This window comes from Tenrec ecaudatus, chromosome 17 (assembly GCF_050624435.1).
Source record: "Tenrec ecaudatus isolate mTenEca1 chromosome 17, mTenEca1.hap1, whole genome shotgun sequence".
NCBI lineage: Eukaryota > Metazoa > Chordata > Mammalia > Afrosoricida > Tenrecidae > Tenrec > Tenrec ecaudatus.
In genome coordinates this window covers 54674690-54701011 of record NC_134546.1, presented here as the reverse complement: position 1 = coordinate 54701011, position 26322 = coordinate 54674690, and the positions used below count along the sequence as shown (strand labels likewise).

At 46.8% G+C, this 26322-nt stretch overlaps 1 protein-coding gene across 3 annotated transcripts in view; it reads right to left on the bottom strand.

Annotated features, from left to right (window-relative positions):
• SIN3A (SIN3 transcription regulator family member A) overlaps positions 1 to 26052 on the bottom strand; it is a 64346-nt gene extending 38294 nt beyond the window's left edge. Inside the window, exons 1-2 of one of the 3 annotated variants that reach the window (XM_075535999.1) lie at positions 26034 to 26052; positions 192 to 413 (exon numbers count right to left, since the gene is read on the bottom strand). In XM_075535999.1, coding sequence (XP_075392114.1) covers positions 192 to 380 — 189 coding nt within the window. In that variant the 5' untranslated portion in view covers positions 381 to 413; positions 26034 to 26052. Of the gene's footprint in view, positions 1 to 191; positions 414 to 21173; positions 21520 to 22157; positions 22421 to 26033 lie in introns of those variants that run through there. The other 2 variants (XM_075536000.1, XM_075536001.1) reach the window with 2 other exon arrangements.
• Positions 26053 to 26322: the final 270 nt, after the last annotated feature.

Sequence of the window (26322 nt, the reverse complement as noted above, 5' to 3'; positions counted from 1 at the left end):
TACGGTTGTGGTGATAGTTCTTAACCTGTACAATGGGTTTCACAAGTGCACACTCTTACTTTTTACACCTACTCCATTTTTAAAATGTCAAATTCAACACTTGATTTAAAAATGCTTCACTGAAAAAAAAAAAAAAACTTCACTGGGTGAAGTCACCAGTCCTCCTCTACCTGCTTGTGGCTGAAGTTTACCTGATAGCTGGGTGTCACCGAGTACTGAATGCCCGTGGCAGACTGCATGGTGTCAGACACGGCTTCATATACGGGAGGGGCAGGGGCAAGCACCCGGTGCTGGTGAGGAAAAGCCTCCGTGCTGCCAGGGAGCCGACGCTGCTGGGCCGCATACACCGGTGACTCCTGGTCATCCAAACGCCGCTTCATTCTGCGCTCATGCTCAGGGATGCAATACAAAACCTGTGGGAACCAGAAGCAATGGCATCCGAATCAGTTTCCACTCCAGTATGGTGTATGCAATTTAGGGTCAGTCACCCAAGTACAATAAGCTTGACTCCCAGACTGACTTCTTAAATACAATCACTGGGTTGGTCAAGCATATAAACACACACGTCATATGTTGAAAAAAGCATACACACTAAATTTAAATAATAATTCTAGCAAATTTGATACTGCAGAGTTAAAAAATAACATACACAATCTTTTTTCTTTAGTCTCTTGTTTCTCACCAAATGCTACCCTTCCCAATAAAGACACATTCACGTCCTCACCACATCATCGGAAGGCTTCTTCCTAACTCCTCCCGAAACCTAGTCCTGTGAATCAGGTAGCCTTTTCCAGCAGGGAAATGGCATGGTGGAACTAGCCAGGAGTAAGCGGACCAAGGCCCTAGACTGGACGTCTAAGAAGCTGTGCACATTTCAGTACATTCCTCATCCCACGGGACTGTCCCTTTCCTCAAGCACAAAACAAGGATGATGAAGAGATACTTCCTTAGGATTCTCCTCCCAGCATGCTTTAATGCCAAGGGGGTTCCAGACTATCTTAGCCTGATGATCCCTCCTCTCCAGAAGCCTTTCCTTTCGGAAAGCACACACGGGCTGATATCACGGCAGACCTTTCCAATGCCAGTTCCACTAAGCACATTGTACCATCAGTAAGAAGGCTCCAGGTACCCAAGGACAAAAAGGAAGCAAAGCCTCACCATTTATGCACACACAAATCTATTAACTAAGATTTCTTTATGGTAAGAAGATTAAAAAATATATAGAGGGTGGGAGATCTAGCAAGCCAAGCTCACCTGACGTAAAGCTTTTTGGTAAATGAAAAATAGCTTTCACCTAGGTAATTTCTAAGCCCACAAATTCGGAAGGGGAAAATGTTTCTGAAGGCCTCCCAAAGCAGACTGCCTTACCATCTTCCTCAGCCTGCCGGCTGCTCTTATCCTCAGCCTAGAAACATGGTGTCTCGGGGCTTTTGACCCATCTCACAAACCTAAATGCATCAGATCCTGACACAGTAGCACAACTGGTTAATTTGTAGGTTGTTCATATTTTTTGTTGCTGTTCATTTTTAATTCAGTTTTGTAAAGCTCACCCTGTAAGTATGCTATCTTTACTGTCTGTGTTAACTTTAAATCAATGGCTATGTTTCCTAAGTTTGTGCGATGGAATGTTGAATTCAGTTCACTGGCGTTGAGAACACAGTGACGACAGCTGGCTAGTGGAAATCATTTGACATGTCTCCACTGGCTATGTTTTGGTAAAGCTTTTCTAGTCTGAAGTAGCAGTATTTTTAAACTTCTCAAATACAGGAAGGATGTGGAAATATAGTTTTCTACATTATTTGATACCTGAAGAGGCATCAGTCAACTGCCTATGACATTCAACACCACCGATTTGGGGATGAAGAATTGAGTCAAGATAGATGAAATGAAAAGTCATAAAGATATTTTGTTTGCTACTTCTATGTACACCATGATTTGGCTTGAGTTCTGATGGTCTGACACCTATAAGCTTAATACTCCAGATTAAACTATAATCAAAAACCAATTAAATAATCTATATATAGAAAATGAAATTCCTATCCGAATAGCATAGCATGAGACTATGGGAAAAACAAAAACATGAAGAATATCTATCGCGACCTGGATTCTAGTTCTTAACTCTCAGCTGTGTCACCTTGGTTTGGTTTCCCCACCGGCAAAACAAGGCTGGTCCAGACTGCTGCTACTGGGTGCACGGAGTTGGTTCGGCTCAGCACAATTCCATGTGAGTGGAACAACAGCATGGGCCCACACGGTTTCCCGCCCATGACTGAAACGTCACCAGGTCTCTCTGTGTGGAGCCACTCCACTGGTGTGAAGGACCGACTTTCTGGTTAGTGTCTGCGTGCTTACCCCTGTCACTAGGGATACAATATACTACAAATGAGAGGGCAAATCCACTGCCACTGGCTAGATTCTGACTGAGTCTCTACAGGATAGAGCGGACTGCACCACAGGGTTGGAGCCTGTAAATCTTTACCACGGTAGCCAGCTTCATCTTTTCCCTGCAGATGGCTAGTGGGTTAGCAGCCTAATGTTTAACCCATACGACCACTGGGGCGCCTACCTCCTTTAGACTGGCACGACTCCCAAGTGTTGGTTTATGGACCAGTCTATAAGAAAACGAGGAATAAGTAGAAAAGCAGTATTTTCTCTAGGCAAGGTGTTAAATACAATACTTTTCCTCCAACATCATGCCCTTTTCCCCCATTACCGTATATACTTGTGCATAAGCCGAGTTTTCCAGCAAATTTTTAATGCCCTTTTTGTGGTAAAATTAGGTGCCTTTTGGTTGATATTTGGGTCAGCTTATCCTTGAGTATATATGGTATATAAAGTATTTAATTTCAGCTGTTTCCGGTTTGCCTTTCAGACCTCATATCACTGAAGGTGTTTGGCATCTGGACTTTCTGTCAATTGCCTTTTACTTCTTTAGCAATCACCACGTGCTTTACAATTCTGTGTCCCTCGAGTTGATTGGGTCTTCACATCAAAATGGTAGCAGTGAGGGCATGTGACCTCCTCTAACTTCAGGAGAAAAGAATCCAGACCAACAGCCCAAGACTGCTTTCTACAAAGCAGAGGCCAAGCCTCCCTCCAACATTTTCACCAATGTTGATCCCAGTCATCCCTCCCATAGCACTCTACTATGCTGGGTTCGAAAAGTCCCAGAGAACTCAGAGATAAAACCCATAATAATTACAGGTTGATTAGGGAAGTAACAGTTAACACTGTGGATCAGGAACAACTCGAGATACAGTTCTTTATTCAGTACAGCTTCTCAGTAGTACCTACAGGCAGGCTTCTCCCTGACCCTTAGCTTCTCATTCTTTAGCCCAGGGCAGGCCCAGCCTCTGCCCTATTCAGGCAAGTTTACTTCCACCAATAAATGCGCAGAGGCACTCTGCCAGTAAGCCTTGGCTAAAGATGCTCTGCTCTCTGTTCTGCCAATAACACTCCTGCCTGAAGGAGTTCCAGTCTTCTCATGCCACAATCCAGGAAGTTCAGGGAATCATTTCCTGTTCTAATGCCTCCATTGTTCTCCTGCTGCTTCTTGCCATCTCCAGGCTCTGGGCTCTAGAAAGAACTTGGTGGTGGTACCCTAGATACACTCAGTGGTGGTACCCCAAACACTTCTGCTGCTGGGATGACCACGTGGGAGGAAAACTGACCGATCTCACTAGGTTTCCATATACCTAATTTGTGTGGTTCAATCCCCAATGGGGTTCCACGCACCTTATTTGCATGTTGCTTTTAGGTACCTCTGAATTGGGCCCAACTCAGTTACCCGATGTGTAACAGAAGGAATCATGTGGAGTCCTGCACCGTTTTCACAATCATGGCTATGTTTAAGCCCACTGATGAATGCTGTATCAGTTTATCTACATGAAGGCCTTCCTTTCTTTCCCTGACGCGCAAGTCTACACAGCATGTATCTCCTCCTCCAGGGACTGGTCCTTCCTGACCACATATCCAAAAAGTATGGGAGCAAGTCTTGCCATGCTTGCTTCTCCAAGAAATATCTCAACTGTGCTTCTTCCAAGATGGTGTCTATTCTTCTGGTAGTCTATAGCATATTTCATATTCTTAGATAACATAATTCAAAAGCTAGTTTTCCTCATTCACCCACCTCACTGGCCAGCTTTCACATGTATATGAGGCAACTGAAAATCCCAAGGCTTGTCAGACACACCTCAGTCCTCAAGGTAACATGTTTTTTAATACTCTAAAGAGGTCTTGTAAGTATTTCTCCAATGAGATGCATAATTTGACTTTCTGACTGCTGTTTCCATGCACACTGATTGTGGTCCATGTAAAAATGAAATTGTTGACAACTTCAATCTTCTCTGTTAACCATGTTCCTTATGGGTTTGGTTGTGAAGGGTTTTATTTTATGTTGAGGCTGTAGTCTTTGATCTTTATCAGAAGTGTGTTAATTCCTCTTTGCTTTTGGCATTAATCCCACTTAATCATTTGATAGGAGTTACAAGACCATGGCTGGAAAAGCCACAAAGGAACAATCCATTGCAATGACTTATCATGTCACTTTCTTAATTCAGGCCCTCATCACACCTCACCCTAGAGTGCTGTCAACATCCTCAGTCTCTCTGCCCCTCCAATGAAACCTTTTAAAACTATCTGCTGAAATGTAAATGATTCTACTTTCAATCTACACTGGTTTTCCATCACTTCCTTACTGATGGGCAAAGAATTTAACTTACCAATTAACTTGTCCCATTCCCTACCCTACTACCCAGATTTGTCAAGTGTCTTGCTGTGTTCCTAACCAAGTGACACATTTTCAAGGTAGATGAGCAGATCTAACAAATTACCCTCAAAAGCTATAAATGCAAAAGCAAAGAACAGCAAGTTAACGTAATAATTAGAAAGTCTGAGTGACAAGCTAGCTCTTCTATACAGTTTACAAACCTAACAGGCAAGGCGCTGTAATAACCTGCTTTATAAGGAGGAGCCCTGGTGGTGGTACGGTTACATGTTGGACTGTGAGCCACATCGTTGGCCGTTTGAAACCATCAGCAACTCTTCAGGAGAAAGATTGGGCTTTCTACTCTGGTAGACGGTTACTGTCTTGAAAACCCACAAGGGTCACTGTCAATCAGCATTGACTCAATGGAGCGAGTTTGGTTATAAAGGAGAACTAGAGATTGAGTAAACTGCCCAAGGCAAACTGGGATGAGTCTATAAATGTTGACACTACACCACAGGTTCCTAAACTTATTTCACCCCTACTGAACTCTCTTTTCAGGGAAAAAATAAAACAAATCACTTAGTACCTGTCCACCACCCCCATGGGGGGCTGGGGGGGAGCAATGAAAACCTTTGTGCCGTCAACCATTATCCAGGATACAATACAGGTATCTGTGCTTTTGCAGCCTCTTGGATCATTCCAGCGCTCTACATGGGCCGGGTATCACTCATTTTGGGAAACACCACTCTGGAGCCTCCGAAAATTCAAAATCAAGCTCTTTGCTACTAAGTCTATCAATGTGACTCTGCCTACACTAAACCATTTCACAATCAGAGAGGAGGGAAAAGATGGGGAAAATCTCATTACTTAAGACACATGTATTGAGCTACTTTAGTCTGCTTTAATCTCTCCATACTTAGCTTATTCATCCTTTCTTCAACCGCAATCTAAAATCACCTGAAATGCTTTGGCAGCATTCATTAGCAAAATGTTCAGTGAACTAATATGAAAGTGGTAGATGATCCTAGCTCTTGCTTTCTAAAAACTTAAAAACTATATGGGAAGATCCTCATTAGTGTCAAAGAAATGCAAGTGAATGAGAGTCACCCCAGAATAACTCATAAAAATTAAGACAATGGTGATAATTCAGTGTGAGTATTGGGAAACAACAATGGTGGAAGGTTAAATTGATAAGGCCTATTTGGTTTGCAATCATCTATTAATTTTTTGTATCTATTAAAATGTAAGCATGCATATGTAGCAATGCCACTGCAAGAGACCTATACCTGCTAAGTATATTATGGCAGCTAAGTACAAAAACGTTTTCAGTATTGACCAAAATGAAGCCCTGCTGGGGCAGTGTTAAACACCTGGCTTGCTAACCGGAAAGGGGGTCAATTCGAACGTACCAGCTGCTCTGGAAGGAAGGATGAGGCATCTGCTTTAGAGATTACAGCCTTGGAAACTCATCAGTGAAATTCTACCCTGTCCTACTGATAGCTAAATAACTCCAAACATCCTTATTACAGAAAACTATGTAGCAATCAAAAAGGCTAGCGTTCCTCAACTACACCAGATTAGTGCTCCAAGATGGGCTATTACATGAACAGAGTAAGCAACAGACTATACACAGGACATGTTTATATGTAAACACATCTACAAAGTACTCTTAAGACTTACACATCTTTTCATTGTACAAGAGTTAAGCCAAGCATTACTACTAAGGTTCCAGTTCATACATGCATGCCTTTATTCCAAACTCCAAAAGGTCAAACTCATTGCCTCTGACTCAGAGCAACGCTGTAGGATAGTGTGGGTTTCTGAGACAGTAAATCTTTATGGGAATAGAAAGCCTTGTCTTTCTTCTGTGGAGTGGCTGGTGGTTTTGAACTGTTGAGTTTTCCATTAGCATCCCAACTTGTAACTTCCATGCTACCAGGGTTCCATTTATTCTACACAAAACGTATTTAAACATGTCTTCCATCAGTGAATGGCACCTGTCTGAGTCTCAGTAGAGTACCTTAATCAACATAGTGGTTTTTGAGGGGGATCTATTGGGCCAGTTAATTAAAGCAGAAGTCAGTTTAGAAGGTTACAGCAATTGCATTTAGAATTCTACAAATAGTTTCTCAAGGTGCACGGGGAAAACATGGGCATATTATGAAGTGTTAAAAAAGCCGAAAACCACATTCATGAGAAAGGCCAAGAAAGGTGCTCTAAGGAATTACACTCCCCACCCCCACCCCCAATTAGGGCAATGCACTTGTGCATTCTTTGATGGTAGCAAGGGTTGTCCTAGAAAAACTTTGTTGGGAAATGTCACTCCATCCACCCTACATAATTCCTTTATTGGCTGTTTACGTTTCTTTTTGCTTCTACAACTCAAACAACACCCAAAGGAACAAGATTTGAGTCACTCAAGGATACGTGGAGTACCATTTTGCACTAACCCACACAGGGGAGGGTGCTGACTGTGTCCACACAGGGAAAGAGGACCCGACTTCAACCTGGTGCTCCAAGAACGCAACACACTGACATGAAGCAGGTAAAAGAGATCCCTGAGGGGCCGGCCCCATTACCAACTAAGTGGACAGCACCACCCTGCCCCTAGAAGAATTCACTTTAGAGGTCAGCAATGAAGCTATACAGCTCAAGGAGAGGGACTTGTCTGATTAAACAGAAGCCAACAAAGGGGAAAGGGGGAAAAAAATGTGAAGCACATCCTGGCTCACCAAGCCCTGAGGACAATGTTTCTGAAGCCCAGAGCAGCAATGCACAGAGAGGACCACAGGGCCAGTCCCACCACGGGACACAGCGTTCCTCACTGAGCCATGGCACCACGGGGGACAACACTAGAGACACACAAGGTGAACTGTGCCCGTCCTGAGCCCACTACACTGAAGCCAGCCACTAGGGGTGTGCAGAACAGCAGGGGAGCAGAGCAATAAAGTTCCCAGGGAATGCCAGGGATAGATGTGGGGCCAGGGCAGGGCACCCCATCAGACTCGACTGGAAAACACTCGTAAAGGACAACAAATAGACCTTGAACTATTTATAGGGTTTTGTTGTTGTAGCTATTGTTTTATTTTCTATGGTTGCTTCATTGTACTCGGTTTTGTGATGATGCATATTGTTGTCACTGCATGTCTACCTGGAAGGGATAGGTGAGATGAGATAAAACAAGCCAGAAAAGAGAACAACAGGATAGCAGTTCTGGGGACACATGAGAGAGGGGGAAGCAGGGGAAAGGACGTGGTGTTAACAAACCCAGGGACAAGGGAACAACAAGTGATCCAAAATCAGTGGCAAGGAGGGTGTAGGAGGTCTGGCAGGGCTGGATCAAGGGCAATGTAACCGAGAGGAATTCCTGAATCCCAAATAAAGGCTGAACATGATAGTGGGACAAGAGGAAAGTACAAAGAAAAAGAGGAAAGAACTAGGAGGCAAAGGGCATTTATAGAGAACTAAATACAGGCATATACAGACGTAAATATATTTATAGACAACAAGAAGAGATCTATGTACATGTTATTTATAAGTTTAATATTAAAGCAACAGACGGACAGTGGGCCCTACCCAAGTACTCCCTCAACACAAGAACACCTTGCTCTAACAGTTTCACAGGCTGAGATGCTCTCCTTCCTGGCATGATCACTGAAGACAACAGGTGCACAAGCAAATGTGGTGAAGGAAGTTGATGGTGTTTGGCTATCAAAAGATATAAGCAAGCAGCCATCTAACTGAGAAACAACAAAGCCCACATGGAAGAAGCACACCAGCCTGAGAGATCACCAGGCGTCGAAGGGATCAGGCATCAAAAGACCAAAATAATCATAGGATTGTGAATGACGGGGAGTGCAGAATGGGGACCCAGGAACCATCGGTGGGCAATTGGACATCCCATTGCAGAAGGGCCTCGGAGAGAAAACCAGCCAGTCAGGGTCCAGTATAGCAATGATGAAACATACAATTTTCCTCTACTGTTTGAATGCTTCCTCTCCCCCACTATCACGATCCCAATTCTATCTTACAAATCCAGCTGGACTGGAGGATGTACACTAGTACAGATAGGAACTAGAAACGGAGGGAATCCAGGACAGATCAACCCCTCAGGACCAGTGGTAAGAGTGGCAATACAGGGAGGGTAGAGGGAAGGTGAGGGAGAAAGGGGAACAGATTACAAGGATCTACATATAATCTCGGGGACAGCAGAGAAGTGGGTGAAGGGAGATGCTCGACAGTGTAAGATATGACAAAATAATAACTTATAAATTATCAAGGGTTCATGGGGGAGGGAGGGGAAATATGAGGAGCTGATACCAAGGGCTCAAGTAGAAAGCAAATGTTTTGAGAATGAGGAGGGAAACAAAATGTACAAAAGTGCTTGACACAATGGATGTATGTGTGGATTGTGATAAGAGTTGTATGAGACCCCAATAAAATGATTTAATTATAAAAAAAAGGCTGCCATTTTGACATAGGTTAAAAACTGGAAACACAGGGAATCCAGGACAGATGACCCCTTCAGGACCAGTAGTAAGTGTGGCGATGCCTGGAGGGTGAAGGGAATGTGGGTTGGAAAAGTGGAACCGATTACAAGAATCTATGTGTAACCTCTTCCCTGGGGGATGGACAGCAGAGAAGTGGGCGAGGGGAGATGTCGGACCAATGTAACATGACAAAATAATAATTTATGAATTATGAAGGGTTCATGAAGAGGGGGGAGTGGGGAGGGAGGGTAAATGAGGAGCCGATATTAAGGGCTCAAGTAGAAGGCAAATGTTTTGAGAATGATGATGGCAACAAATGTACAAATGTGCTTGACACAATGGATGGATGGATTGTGATAAGAATTGTACGAGCCCCAATAGAATGATTTTTTTTAAAGTTTCTATGATTCATAGCACTACTTTAAAAGTTACCCTTGTATATAGATTTTGCATTAAAAGAGAAAAAAAGCTGTAAACCAATACTAAACTCTAGTTAATGATATTCATGCTGAAAGGGCATAGGGGAAAACGCACTAATAGCTACAATATACTTTGAAATACATCAAGATATGCCTTTGAATGAATCGATGTAGGGATGGATAGATTTAACAAGTATTATACAATGCTAACTTTAATATTTACGTTGTATATATATAATTTTTAACAATTAAAATTTTTATTAATAAAATCTTGGAAGGAAATGTTAAAACTAACACATTTTGCTAGTACAAAAAGTACGATAAACTCAGGAAAGGACAGAAACATATTTGGGGAAGGTTATCGAAGTGCTGATTCAGTTATGTCTTGAGGGGGGAACCAGATGCATTAGAACACAGCAGCTACGACATGAAATTCAAATATTATAGTAATGGAAGAAGAGACAATAAACCATTTACAATCTACACCAATTCAGCCATCCCATAAATAATTCCTGAGGCCCCATTACGTGTTGGACAGGATTTCCTGCCTCAAATAACCAAGTCCTCCATACATGACAGCTAGCAGTTGATGTACCCGTCACAACAGTTCTGTCAAACAATGGAAACTGACACTCAGAGCAATTAAGTGACTTGCTCAAGGTCATGCATAGCTGGCGAAAGGCGCAGGCGGCTACTTGGGCCACATGACCCATCTGGAGTAGGGACACTGGGCAGACTACACTATCCCCCTCGGAGGGTACAGTGTACTTCCAGGTTCCAAAGTATTCAAAGGCCAAAATGATGGAACCACAGACTCAAACAGCAACTTTCAAGGCCTGCTTCAGCTACCACTATCGTCTCCCAACTGTTTCCGGTTCTCAGCTCACATTATTTTCAGAACACTCTGGCACCTGAGTAATACAAAGAAAAATGTTAAAAACTGATGAAGAGAAACCAAGAGGAGAAGACTACGTGGACAGAGGAGGATAGCAGGACACTAAAACGTCACCTGGTCAGGGAAAAGCCCCCAAATCACCGAGAAAAACCATCAGGATGCAGTGAAATGCTTTCTTCCCAAATGAAGGGAATAGAGCCAGGTGACTGGCATTGCAAGGGAATCCTTCTGTCAAATGCGAGAACTAGGGAGTGATTCTGACAAGTTAGACAAAACTAGGAGGCCAAAAGGTAGAAAACAGAAGACCTTCAACCTCAAACATCTTTAATCAGCGATCAAGATTTGGCCCTCTTGAATTCCATACATCTATGATTATTAAGATACAAGCAGAAAACCCCACTTTCAAGAATTTTATCTATTCACTAAGATTAAAATCTCTTAAATTGTTATAAAGGGAGAGAACAAAATCATCTTAGGCAATAAGTTCAAAGTAATCATATATATGGAAGACAAACCTCTGAGGGTGCCCTCTCTGGGAGGTTTTTAAGGACAACTACAGTAAGTAATGTCTTATTCTTTTAAAAATGAACTTCTTTAATACTTCTAGTTTTATAGTGATGTAATCTTGGAACAGTTTTTAAAGTTCATTTCTCTATATAATTTTTTAAAAATTATCTGAAGTTATCCTATCTTACAGGTAGGCCAGCATCACATGAAATACTCCTAGCCAGTTCACAGAGATGACTATTTCTGAAAATGAAGCGGGTCTCTACAGTAGCAAAGCAACGAATGAAAAACTCCGCCCAGAGCAACTACCCACAATAACAGAACAGTCTACTTCAAAACATGTCTAAAAACCCACCCAAGTTTCCATCTGCTATGAGGGGGGTTCAAAATGCTTGTGGAAGAATTTCATCATCTTTTAATTTCATTTTTCCACAAGCTGTTTGAAGCTCCCTGGCAGTTCAGAATCAATAAAACCACAAAACACAGTCAGTTCTGACTCACTGCGATGCTCTATATGGTTTCTGAGACTATACATCTTGATGGGATTCAAGTAGCCTCATCCTTTTCTTGAGGAACTGATGGTAGGTTTGAACTACTGATCTTGGTTAGCAGCCCAATGGTTATCCACACCACCAGCCGGGCTTCTTAGAATACATAAAAGAGGCATTTTATTACTTCAGCATTACTTAAGAATAGGAGCTCAACAACATGAACAACCCATCCTTCTCCAAAAAAACCCCACAAGACCAAATAACCAAGCTTGCTTGGAGAACACTGTTACATTCATCTAATGCAGTGGTTCTCAACGAGGGAGGTTTTTGTCCCTCTACTCAGGAGACATTTTTGGATGTCAAAAGTGGGGGAGAGAGGTGTTACTGGTGGTTATCTCAAGAACCCAAAAAGAACAAAAACACCTCAAATCAAGCTCACTGCCATCGAGTCAGTGCCGACTCATCGTGATCCCCTGTGGGTTTCCAAGACAGAAATTGCTTACACGAGTGACAACAAGCCCCGTCTTTCTCCTTGGGAGCAGTGAGTGGTTTCTGGCAGATCACAGTCCAACTACACTATACCAGGGCTCCTCCATCTCAAGGACAGAGGCGGAGAGTGCTGCCAAACCCCTGGCATTGCACTGGACAGGCGCCACCTAACACTAATGGGATTCAGACATAACCAACACGGTGATGTGCGTTAGGCGTTGAGCTGCCAACCGTACAGTCAGTAATTCAAACTCACCAGCTGCTACGAGGGAGAACAACAAGGCTGTCTTTGTCTGTTCCCATGAATCCGTAACGGTTGCTATGAGTTGGAATCAACTCGATGGCAGTGGGTTTGGGCTTCTGATTTTTGTGAGCTCCAATGGAATTAGGTCACACCTGGCAATTTTTAACATGGCAGCTAGCTCAGCATTGTCTTCTTAGTTGCTCAGAAGATACAGCTGCTTTCACTACAGCATGTAGTTCACCAAACCCTCAGCTTACCAGAAAAAGGAGTCCCATGGCTCTGTGAGGTAATGAATTGCTGGGCTGCTAACTGAAAGGTCAGCTCTTAGAACCTGCAGCGTGCTCAGAAGGAGAATGAGGCAGTTTGCCTCTGTAAAGATGGAGTCTTAGCAACTCTGTGAAACAGTTCTACCATGTCCTCGAGAGTCTCTAAGAGTCTTACATGACTCACTGGCAGTGGGACTGTAGGAAACCCACAGGAAAATTTACCATTATTTATCACTTGCATTAAAAACTTATTAGAAATTGTTATAAGGAAATAATCTTTGTGTTCTATGTGATACGAATACCCCCAAACATCATGTAAAAGGCAACATCATTTAAAATGCAACCAACTTTGCTCATCAACTTTCATATATGAACCTGGAACACAGCCATTCTTTAAATAGTAAGACAAGATTTCAGGCACACTTGTAACAAGGGTCTAGCTTATTTTCAATTCTTATTTTCAAATGTGATACTGTCAACAACTTTGAGGGACACTTATCTTCTCTGCTCTATAGCTGCAAGCATGATCATTTTTGGATTAATACCAACTACTATAATCACTATCTTATGAACTCTTACGTTTCTACAGCATTTCTTTCCCTACCACCATGTTTGCACCCACGTGTCCACTAACAAACCATATCGATTATATTTTGGTGCATAATTATCCTAAAAGGACGAGAGAATATTGCCATCCATCTTTTTCGCAAAACTCATTTTGTTTCTTACAGAAAAAACACTGCATTTTGAAATCTTTCTTATTAAATGATTCGTCCACTCCAACTCTTGATTTGGAGAAAATTTATCTAGGCTGTATCATCTGAAAATTCAGTCTAATGTGGCTTACAAAATCAATTTTACAGTCGCGGCCTAGGGTGCTGCTGCTGCCTGTCACATTGTCTTCATCTACTAGTCCCACTAACTGCGACAACGTGCCACGACAGGAAAGTGAACACTTCCAATTTCTCAGCTGTAGCCAATGAGAGCTCTAAAAAGAGTAATGGCCGTTGCCATATACCTATAGCCTTCATCCAAACGCCCATATAATGGTTGTTTTTTTCTTCATATAATGTTTAATATGGTCTCTCCAAACTTCTTTTGTACCATGTGCAGCAATGCTTCGGACAAAGAAAAAGCTTTATTCTCTATTAAAAATATTTTTCTTTTTGTTCTCTTTAAAACTTCCAATAAATACAAACAAACAAAAATACAAACCATGAAACGAAAAACTTAACAGTAGTAATAATGCTCAAAAAGAGACTAAATTTTAGGTCCAATGGATTTTACACAGTTAAGAGAACTGTTTTCTACCCCATCCTATGGTTATGGGCAAAAAATAGGAGGCTATTTAGTTCAACTCACAAAGTATCAATAATGGTCTCAATGTTGATTATCTGATTTAGATGATCATATGGGAGTCCTGGGAGGAACCAATGTTAAAATCTGGTCACCTTACTTTATAATCAATCACATGGCCTTTGGTTTCTAGATTATTTGTACCCCTTTTCTGTGTGTCCAGGATCAAAGAATCCACAGAACCCCTGGCCCTGGTGAGTGTGCGCTCCAATTCCACAGACCATAGAGCAGTGGCTCTCAACCTGCCTCAGGCCGCGACCCTTACATACAGAGTTCCTCATGTGGTGGTGCCCCCCAACCATCACATTACTTTTCTTGCTACTTCACAACTGTCATTTTGCTACTACTATGAATCATAAGTATCTGATATGCAGGATGCATTTTCATTGTCACAAATTGAATATAATTAAAGCATAGTTTTTAATCAGAAAAACAATATGTAATTATATATTAAATATTTATTTCTAATGACAAATCAATGAAATTTATTTCCTCTTGAAGCATGGTTATCAGTTCTTCACGCCGAGTACTTGAATGTGGGCGGCTCTGCATGTAGGCTACCCGCCAGGAGATGGATAGAGTGGTGGTGTCTAAGACCATCAGAAATATGGTTTGTCCGATGGTCTTAGGCGACCCCTGTGAAAGGGTTGCTCGACCCTCCAAAGGGGTAGCGACCCACAGGCTGAGAACCGCTGCCATAGAAAGTTGAGGCTTTTAACTTCAGCTTTCTACTACCTGTGGCGTTTTAACTCAGTGTCAGGCTCAGGCGGAATCCAAGTCTCCTGACTCCCAGGCTAAGAACTTGCAGGCTGTGTGTAATGTGCTGTGTCCCACGGTTATCTGGTGGTTCTCCCCCAAGTTTATTAGTTGGAAAATTCTCATGTTAATTCAAGATCAGATTAAGATCTTAAGGGAAATTATGGATTCTTTGAATGAAGCAAAAAAAAAATTTAAACAACTTTGAAAAGACCTAAGTGATCATTTACACTTAGGAGTCTTTTTCATAAACTTATCATATTCTAAGGGTTAAGAGTGTACGTGTACCTCTGTTACCTTCTAATAGATCTTTGCAGTAAAACATAACCAGGAAACCCGTGCCTTTCTTTCACTGCCGGCAGGGAAACACATGGTCCACAGCACTGGATACCACCACGTAGACTGGGGGGACACCAGTGAAGGAGGATGGGAACACATACGGAGGACAAACCCATTTGGAAAATATGTTAACGTGTGCCTTTACTGTAAAAACCGTCATGAACTTTTTTTTCATCAAAAACTTTTAAAGTGTTAATGAATGTTAAGAATTTGGAAGAGGCCAATCTAGTACACAAAGCTTTCCCCAGTTCAGTTGGCCATTTTCTTAGGGAAATGTAGATTTTAACCTTGGATTCACGGGAGTGAGCCCTTACGTGTAACAAAGAAAGGCTCTGGAGTACCTTAAAAGCATTTGTACAAATACAGTGATGATGATTTATAAATTATCAAGGGTTCATGAGGGAGGGGGAGTGGGGAGGGAGGGGGAAACGAGCTGTTATCAAGGTCTCTAGTAGAAAGCAAATGTTTTGAGAATGAGGGCAACAAATGTACAAATATGCTTGACACAATGGATGTATGTATGGATTGTGATAAAAGTTGTATGAGCCCCCAATAAAATGATTAAAAAAACACTGTACAAACTCTATGCAGAAACTGATTTATCAGTCAGGGACAGATATCAACTCAGTGTTCAGGTAATACACAACCTACCTACGACAATTTCTGGCATTCTAATTGGTTGTAGCGAACACAGGATCCACAGTGGCAAAAGTTAAAGCAGCCCAAACTACAGGGTGCTAGGCAGCTGGTGCAAGTGATGGCAGAGAACTGCACAGGCACAGAAAGATGTTCTTCATTGTGATTTGTTGCTGAGCGTCAACAACCTGGCACAGAACCGGGTAACAGAGCAGGGCTGCATTTATAAAACGCCTTTCTGTGTATGCGTGTATGCCACGGAGGCCAGGTGTTTGAAAGAACACTTACTAAGATGCCAATATTACAGTGTACCCCAAGGTAAGATTCTGAGGCATTCATCACAGTCTTCTTTTATGAATGATTTTACTTATACTAAATTTTTTAACCAAAAAATAAGTTTAGTTTCTAAAAAGTTCGTGTGGAAAAGCCCCAATTTCCCATAACCTTCATATGTGCATTTAGTGAAGAGTTAATTTGAGCGAACTTATTTTGAGAAGTTTCCTGGGAGGATAAGGTGAGAAAGTTGGCATGGTGGTGATGTGAGATCAGAGAGTACTTGACTGTCCCCTCAGTCTGAAGTTGCATCACAGGCTGAAACATGCTACCCCTCCAAGTCCCAGATCCCTGTAGGTGTGACATGTCTTCCTGCCTTTTCACATCACACGGTAGCCTTCACTTGCTGGGGATTAACTGTGACGGAGGGCACAACTTGATATTCCCCTCCATGAATCCATTCCACGATTTATGTTCCTTGAGAACTGGGACAATATTTTAGTCTGCTTTGTGTCCCTATGGGATACATAATAGTTACTCCATAAATATTAATTGGAGAAACAACTTGTATAAAGAGCGAGAGGTTCCAGGTGCAGGTCTTTGACAAAGATTCTTGAATTGGGATAATCAGAAGGCTTATTTGAGAAAACGAATACAAACTGGCTTTGGAAGTATGCCAAAAATCCACCAAACGGGGTGAAAGCAAAATTAACATACTTACTACCAGTATATGCTCCCATGCAGAAGTCACGTTTTAACTTTTAAAATAATTTTAACTAATCTCAAGGAGTATAGTGGCATTCTTAGAAAAAGGCACCAAATCTTCCTGAAAGTTGTGCTGTGCCAGTGACAAATGCATGGAAGAGACTCAAAGCAAAAGTGTAACACAAGCCTGATGAACTGTCACAGTCAAAGGGAATCAATGCCCCTTCTTGGACCTCAAAAATCATGGCAACAAAGGGAAAACCCTTTCACACTATCAAAAGAGTTTATTGCAGGTACACCCACAGAAGGCAAAGCATTCGTTGTAGGGATTTTAGAAAGGTAATACAGGGAAGGCATTTGGGGGTAGCCTCAAGTACAACCAGATCCGTGACACAAGATACATGAATGGTTGCACAAGTGCAACCACCGAAAATAGGTTGTCCCCCTAAATTAGCCGTGGAACCAAATAAAAACCTCTTATAAGAACTCTTTACCGGAGTAGAAATCCCTGTCTTTCTCCTGTGGAGCTGGTGGTCCGGCACTGCGGACTTTTTGGCTATGCTAACCAGTATCCCACAAGGGCTCCCTAAAATGCTGCTGGCTCCTCCTCCTCCTCCTCCTCACGTTTTTAACAGCAGAAAGAAGGTATACAAAGGAATACAAGTATTTGGAAACAGGAAGTGACGATCTTAAAGAGTACACCTTAAGTCTGACAGTCACAGTAACATGAATTTGGGACTGTAGATCCTTCACAAGCCAGCAGCAGACTTGATTGGTGAGGACTGGTGAAGGAAGGGTCCTGGTCATGACAGATAGTAAACACGAATAACATACAGATACAGAAGGAAAGGGAGGCCACTGGAGATCCCCTTGCAGAGGGGTCTAAGGGAGGAGACCAGCCAGTCAAGGTGCGATGTAGCAACAATGAAAAGCACAACTTTCCTCTAGTTCCTAAATGCTCCCCCGCCCCCTACTACCATGATCCCAATTCTAGCTTACAAATCTGGCTAGACCATAGGATGTACACTGGTACAGATAGGAACTGGAAGCACAGGGAATCCAGGACGCATGATACCTTCAGGACCAGTGGTGTGAGTGGTGATACTGGGAGGGTAGAGGGAGAGTGGGTTGGAAAGAGGGAACCGATTACAAGGATCTACATATGACCTCCTCCCTGGGGGACGGACAACAGAAAAGTGGGTGACGGGAGACATCGGACAGGGCAAGATATGACGAAATAATAATTTATAAATTATCAAGGGCTCATGAGGGAGGGGAAAAAATGAGGACCTGATGCCAGGGGCTTAAGTGGAGAGCACATGTTTTGAGAATGATGAGGGGAATGAATGTACAGATGAGCTTTACACAATTGATGTACGTATGGATTGTGGTGAGAGTTGTATGAGCCCTAATAAAACGATTTTAAAAAAAAGAAGGAAAGGGAGGAGGGAATGCAAGAGGAAAATTTAAAAAGCTTTAAAAAAAGTTTATCAGCTGGGAATTGCCACCAATAAACACTTAAGTACTTTAAAGCCACTTGGAACTAAACTTCAAAATGCCATTAGAATTCCGTCTGCAATGTTCCTTAACCATCACCTACGGCATCAACACTGTCCGGTGTGCTGAAGTTTAGAGCATTAAGACCCAAACAGGGCAGACTGTGTCCTGCTGGTGCAGTGCTCCCTGGAGAATGCTGGTGAGGACAAAAACCTCTGTGTACCTGGTTCTACCAGACAACAAATCCACTGGGCATGGTCTTTGAGGAAAGAGACCCACAAAATAGATTTCTGTTTTTAAAATGGAACAACAATTAGAACTCACATGGGGGGGTGTCAGGCAAAAGTTATTTTTTTCCAAAGTAAGAATATAATCAGTTTCAGAACCCCAATTCACAAGTTAGATGGGTTACATTATTCAACTGTTTTGCACAATGAAATGTAAAATATCTACAATTATGTACTTAAGCTGCAATTTAAAAAAAGGAAAAATCCTAAACTATTACTACTACTCACTTTTTTAAGTAGCAAGAAGGTATGGGAAAGAATAGCAGTTTTACAAAACATTAACTGACAATATTAATACACCAGAGTTTGACAGATCACAGTAGCACGTACGTCAAACCCATAGTGTCTCTAAATAGCTTCCAAAGAAGTAGGGAGTTCAGGTCTGCAAACTAGAGTGAACACAACTCAAACATTAGAGACCAGTTCACATTCCAATTCCAGTGCCCCGCCACCTATCCTAACAAACATTCCAAAGCCTTTCTGAAAGGACTCTGAGAGAGATCTCGCTTCATCTGGATCTACAATTCAGATAGCACCCTCCAGGTTCTCAATCAGTACCCCTCTTTCTCCACTCAACAGGTGAGTCATCCTTGGAATTCCTTACAGCACTGTGTATTTTTATGACACCCAACCCACACTGATTTGCTGTAAAATCATGTGATCACCTGCCTTTCCTTGTAAAAATGTAAACTTCTTGGGGACCAAAGACTCTTCTAGTGTCAGCCCAAAATCATTTAAGGTGGTCAATAAAGACTCAATTCATCTTCAGAATTGGCACCCCAATCTTTCCTCTTGAAGCTGCATAGATCCTTTACTGTTAGCTGCACCAAACTCAATAACCAAACTCACTGCCACAGAGTCAATTCCCGACTCAACATAACTCTGTGGAGCTGGGTAGGCCTGTCCTGGTGGGTTTCCAAGACTTAACTCTTTACAGTAAAGAGTCTCATTTTTCTCCCAAGAATTGGTGTGTGGTTTCGAACTGCTAAGCTTGCCACCAGGACTCCTTTCACTAGACTGAAAACAGTCAGTGTAGAGTTAAGAACATGGACTCTGGTCCCCTGACTGCCTGGACTGAGATCCTTGATTTGCTACACAGCATATGCCTTAACTTCTCTGTGCTGCTGTTTCCTCATCTGTAAAACGTGGATTTCATACCAACTCCGCCCAGAGGGGTGCTCATACAGGTTATATGGAATAATAAATGTACAGTGGGAGGCACAGTAAGAACCTAAATACAAGTTCATTACTCAAGGGGGGGAAGCAGGGTATAGCCTGAAAAAGCACTATTATTTCCCACAGAACATACAAAAAGTAAAGCTTAAACTCTTGCCTGGTGTGGAGTTTTCCAGAAGAATGAGACAGCGTTGAAAAGCACTCCTTAAAGCTGCCGAATGCTGTGGACATAACCTTCTAAATCCAACCTAAAATCACTGGCACTGAGATCCGCCCTGCACAGCTCTCCGGCCTTAGACCTTTTGGCACTCGCGGTATAAACAGGACCATGCTTTGTCAGAAGCTTACTACTTAGTAAAAAAGGAAAGGTTACTCCTGAAGTGAAGTATTATATTAAACCCTTCTTAATTAATTACATACATTTACAGGGTTTCTCATTGTAAGTGACACTAACCACGAGGTGGCTCCTGAAACAATCCACGGGGTCTGGAAAGCAGGCACCTATACCCTTTATCCTGGGTTATGAGATACAGTCAGTTTTTCATTTCCAGGGGGAAAGCTGAGTAATTTTTGGGGGGGGAGGGTTACTGCCAACTAAGTTTGGGAACCTATGGTATATAACGTTGACATCTGGAGAGACAAGAAACACTTATGAAATGCCTTAATATAGTATAATATAGAGATCCTTACTTGAAATGTTCAAGTCTCTAGGAGACTTCTGACCCCAGCTCTCCACTGGGACAGCACATGAGGAACTCTCCTCTGCTCATGGATACAGCAGGGTGCTGACCACACTTTCCTCTGTGTCAGAGTCCTTCGCTATGTCTGAGAGTTTACAGAAAGACCAAACAAACAAAAACAAAATCGGCCCAATTTTGCTGTCTCCAGCAATTCCATTACAATGGCCACTAACCAAACTAATATACTGCTGCTGCTTTTGCGATTTCCTTGGCTGAAAAGGCAAGGGACGTAACTTTACAAGTATAGCACAGGATGCCCAACGCTCAGGCCCACAGACAAGCCCCAGGACAATACAGGGATTACTCAGATATTCAGCGAGTTTATGTCAACAGCTCATCGGCCGCTCAAACTATTAGATGACTTCCTAAGCTTAGTAAGACATTTCTCTAGCAAGCCACCCAGTTTAATGTGGCTTGGCACTCATGATCCCGAATGTCCCATGCACAGCTCCCCAGAATGCCAGACTTAACTCCACCCTAGTGTCTAATTCAAAACAGAAGAACGCTCTCAGGTGGGATGCTCTAGATCGTTTAACAGAACTGCATAAAACCAGACAAGGAAAACTTTTCAAGAATGCCTAAAATTACTTAAATAGCAGCCTACTTCTCTGTGAAATCAAGCTCACACACAACTAGCTACACAATGAACACATTTTTAAAATGTAAGACATATGCGTATTATACTCGGCCTCTTGAGGTTTCTGAAAGGCCCCGTGTTTTATGAACGGTTCAGTTTTGTGAGCAGGATGGCTTAGCCAATCCTTCCTTTTTATAAATCTCGGTTAAGAGCTTCCACTCGTCTCCTCGCGGCTGGGTTTGAAGTCCTAAGGCACCTGAAACGTCGCCAAGTTTACACAGCACCCCAGTGACTCAAGGCCCGGCCCGAACAGCCACGGTACCTGAAAATCAAGGGAACTCCAGGCAAAGGTTGTCCCCGGCCACCTTCCCAGTCTCCGAGGGCACTCCGCCCCTCCCCTCTCCCGTCAGCGCCGTGGAAGCAAGGTCAGGAGCGCCAGCAGCAGCACCGCGCTCGGCCGCCAAGAATCTTCCCAAAGGTCTGTGGGCGCCTCGCGCCAATAGTTACAGCCACGAGGAGAGCGAAGAGTGGCGGCCACGTTCCGACTCCCATGGCTGCACGGTACCATCCACGCTGCATGGAGCCCAGCGGGGCCAACAGGCTCCGGCACCCGGCTCGCGTGCAGCGGTCCGACACCGCCACGGCTCCCAGGCAGCAGGGGCTCCTCCCACCCCACGGAGGGAGACACGGGGCGGGACGGACCCGGGCCCCGGACTGCCGGCTAGACGGACCGCGGCTTTCCCGGGCCCCGCCTCACTTGCTGAGGAGGCGGAAACCAGGGGAGAGGGGCGGCGAAGGGGAGTGGCAATGTCGCTAGGCTCGGCCCCCCTGGCCAACCGGATCCGAAGCTGAAGGACGCGGCTTCACGCCCCCTCCCTGCTGCACCCAGAAACCACACGCGGGAGACCCCCTGAGGCGCCCCCCCCACGCCAGCAGGCCCGGGCGCGGCCGCCCGCCCGAGGCCCCGCCCATCGCAGGCCGACCGGGAGGGGGGGGCCCGCCGCAAACAGCGCCGGGCGCGAGCCCCGCCCCGCCCCTTCCTCCACAATCGCACGCGCGCGCCGGCCCCGCCCCCGAGCGGCGGCGCGAGAGCCCGCCCCCTCCGCGCGCACCGGGACTACGCTCTCCTCCCCCTCCCGCACGGAGAGCTACCCCGCTCCGCCCCCCACCCCCCTCACACAGCCACACGCCTCCCGCCCGCCTTCTCTACGGGAAGCCGGGAGGTCAGCCCCCCTAAAAACACACACCCTCGAGTCCGGCGTTACCCGCCGCCCGGGATCCCCGCCCCGGCCCGGCGTGCTCTCACCGCAAAGCTGCCTCAGTCGCAAGTCACTGCGTGTCCCTCTCGGCGTGAACCTCGGGCTCAGCTAGGAGGCCCTGAGAACAGCAGTGGGCGCAGGCCCGCCGAAGCGGACTGGCAGCCCCCCTCTTCCCTAGCCAGGCGTCCACGGGCCCCGGTGCCCAGCCTGGGGAGGAGGGAGGGAGGGAGGGAGGGAGGGAAACTCCAAGGGGGAAAGGGGAGGGGGGGAAGATGGAGAAACCGTCTCCGCCGCCTCTACCGCCGCGGCCGCTTCTCTGTTACCCGGGAAATCCCGCCCACTCCCTAGTCCCGCCCCACAGAGGGAAGACTCTATTTCGTTCCACCATTGGATGCATAATCCGCCCGTCAAATAGTTCGCCAATAACTACTCTCCGTCTGCTGAATGCCCGCCCCTTCCCCCTCGGCTAGAGAGGGAGGGGGGAGCCGCTCACCTTCTCCACGCCCCTATTGGCGGGGAGCGTCCCTAACTCGACCCCGCCTATTGGAGAGGGATGGCTGAATCCCACCCTCAAGCCGCAACGCTATTGGAGGAAAAAGGGAGGCCCTTCATGTCTCATTGGAGGACACCATATGTCCCGCCCCATACGATCTCCCTCACAGGCCCTACAAGTCTGCTCCCGCCTCCGCCGGTCTTCGCAGAGGAAGGCGGCTACCCGGGCTCTCCCACCGCCCCAGTAAGGTAAGTAACCGAAGTGGGGTAAAATGTCCGTAAGTGAATAGGCCCCTCCTACCCCACTGCCGGGGCAGGCCCCGCCCTCAACCCTGGGATTCGACAGCTCGGCACGGGTTGGAGCAACCATTGGTCAAGAAGCCCGTCTAGAAAGGCACCGGCTCCGCCCTGCGCGGGGAGGCTGAACCTTAGCAGTCCTTTTGTGGAATGTTTACACTAGAGACAAGCTCAAAGAGTTCCACGGCCCGCGACGTGAGATGGCGCGGAGATCCCAGGCCCTGACATTTGAGGAAAGGCAACACATTACCACCCGGGACGCCCCCTTGCCGAAACACGAGAAAAAGAGCGCCTCACCCTTTAACACCCAGTTCTCTCTTTACACTATTATTTCCGCACGCTACCATCTAGAAAACACAAATTCGAGTGTATATCCGGGGCACAGCCGGCAGCTCCCTTCAGCCGGTACAAAAGCAAGGGTTGGAAACTTAAGACAGAAAACAGCGCGCTGGGTTGCCAGCCCGCCCGCCCCCGAGGACGCAGTCCTAGAAAGCTATAACCGAAAGAAAAGCAGTCTTAGCACAGTCGCCGCCCTTAGCAATCCTCCAGAAGGCGGAGCGTGGAGTAAGACCCTCGCGATCTCTGGGGTAGAACTGAAAAAAAAAGGAAAACACCAAACCGACCGTGGTAGAAATGAACCCCGGGTATATCTAACTGGGGGCAAACCAGTAAGAATTGTTTTCTTCTTCCTTGACTAATGAATGTTAATATCGCTTGCCCTTCTGCTGCGCATGGGTAATAATGCCGTGGAACACAGTGCTTTCGACAACTAGGTTGCTTTTACTTGTTCCCCAAATTGGGCGGAGGATTGACGTTGGCCCTGGGTTGGGGGGGCCCTCACACAGCTCCAGAAAAGGGGGCGGGACTGGAGACTTCCCGCTCACTCCAGCAAAAAGGCTGCACTCCACCGAGAGGAGCTCCGAAGTGGCAAACCACAGAGAATCTGCTCCTCGATCCCCCTACCCGGTCCCTCCTTCCGCAGCCCAGCAAAGGAGCTCTGGCAACAGGTGGGCCTGACTCCAAGGATGGCTCCAAGTCGCGAGGACCGTGGCAGCAAATTGTCAACTCCACGAGTAACCGACAGGTGGGAGCGGGAGCAGTCTCACTGGGCGCTTCGCTTTTGCCCTTGGACGGAGCTCTAAAACTGAGTGGGACAAAAGCGACCCCGGGGCCAAAACTGCCGGAGGTTAGGAAGAAACAGCATTTTGGTGGGATGCGCCAAGACGCCTTTAGTCCTGGGCTGTCCCCCTTCACAGGCTGGATGCCACCTGGAGCATGCCAAATCGCAGCCAAAACGCACTACCCCTGGCTGCCTCTGCTCTCAGGCTCCCAGGCCAATCGTAAAGACACTGCCAGCGTCTGTTGCGCTAACTAAAGCTGAAGACAATCTCCCGGAAGAGAATAACCAGGTAGCACTGTAATCTTCCAGCCGAGAAGGGCACTTCTCATCCTCAATTCCAGCAGAACCCCGCGAGTTACGCCCCCTAAATCCACTCTACATGGTTACTCATCTCCAAGTTGCACCCGGAAGGCTATCAGATGTCGATCCTTGGAAGGATCTTTGTGTGCCTTCTTCGCTCACCATTAAACTCCCCCACCCCCCGCCAAGGGCGCCGAGTTCTGGACTTCCGGGCGGGAGGGCAGTTCAATGGAGCGTGGCGGGCCCCATACAGTGCGAAGCGCGCACACGAGCGAAGGGAGGGGGCAGGGAAGAGAGGTTGACTTTTCTCCTCCCCGCTCGCCCCGCCATGGGCGGAGCTACCCAGTTCGCCAATCACAAATAGGGGCGGGACCTTACGCCACACGTAAATCGCTGGCATCCTTCCTCCGCCCTTCACGGAAAAAAAGAAAAAATCCTAGCAACTTAAAACTCCAGGCCGCCCTCCCGATAGGCGGAGCTCGAAAGAATGTCATCCAATTGACGACCAAAGTGGAGAGAGGAAAAAAAAGGCAGTCTCGCCCAGCCAATAGGAAACAAGAGAAGGCGGAGCCTCTGGAGGAGCCAGCGGTGGGCGGAGAGAGCGCTCCGCCCCTCAGCTACCCTCCCGGCGGGTTGCACAAGCCCCTGCCCCAGCATAGTAAACAGGCTGGGCCAATGAGTGGAGGCTCGGGTAGCTCCGGTCCTCCGCGGGCCCCGTCCCCTCCGCCGCCGCTGCTGGCGTCGCCTGCCTGACCCTCGCACTTGGCGCCGGTCCCCGCCTCCCCGCGGGCAGCCTGCCGGAGGCCGCCATGCGAATGACAGGCGCGCCCCCCGCGCCCCTCCCCGCCCGCTGATGCATTTCCTTTTCCCGATTCCGAGCGTGGAGTCTGTTTTCCCGGTTTCCGACCTTCACTGCCCCTTTTCAGGCCGCCCCTTCGTGCGCGCGCGAGCCCGCCCGCCCGCTCGACGCCGAGCGGCCCGCAGCGGCACCTCGCGGGAAGGGGGAGACCGGGCGCGGCGCGGCGGGGGAGGGGGAGGGAGCAGCCGGCCGGTGCCGCCGCCACCGCCGCCGCGGGAGGGGAAGGAGGCAGCTCCATGTTTGTAAAGGCATCAGCTGGGGCAGCGGGACGAAGCCGCCGAGTTTCTGGCGGCTTCCCACCCCTCCGGGCCAAGCTCCGCCACGGTTCACGGCCTGGCGGGCTCCGGCGCCCAACACCGGCCGCACCACCCCGCGGGGGCTGCTGCGGCCGAAGCGCGGGGACGCTCCGGCGGCCTCCCCCGCCCCCCGCCGCCCCTCCCGCCAGCCCGGCGTTGCCCCCGCCCCCAGAGTCCCTAACAACCGCGGGCCCTGGCGCCCGCGCCGCCTCCGGGCGCGCCCACCGCCCCCTCCGACAAGTTTGTGGACAGAAACAAAACCCCGGGGCGGCTGCAGCCGCCGGGCGGCGTGCTCGGCGGGGAGAGCTGCGGCCTCCGCCCGCTGGCTAACTCCAGCTCTCCACCAACTCCAGGCGCCACGAGCTCGGTGGGCCCGGCCAGCTGGCCGCGCTCCGGCCGCCGCCCCTCGCCGGTCTCGCGCGCCACAACCGGGGCCTGCTTCCAGTAGGTGTACGGAATCCCCTATTTTCTCTTTACAATGGGCTTGCTGGGGGCGGGGGTCTTTTTCCCCAAAGGGAGGGACATTCCAGGAGCAGGGAAATCTCCTGCCTACCCCTACCTCATTCCACCGCCGAAACCGACTACTCGGAGACATAAACTAGGCAGCATGGCCGGTGCCCCGGCGACCCCAGGCTGGGCCGGCCCCCTCGCGGCTTGGAAACACACATGCACGCGCGCGCACACACATACACACACACACACACACACGCAAGCGGGCGGCGCCAAGAGCTCTCCTTCCTGGCCTGCCCCTCGCCTCCCTCGGCCGCCGGCCTCGGAGCCTCCCCCCAGCAGAGCTCCGTCCCCGGGCTCGTGGCGCCTGCACCACGGCCGGCTGGCCGAAGCGAGCG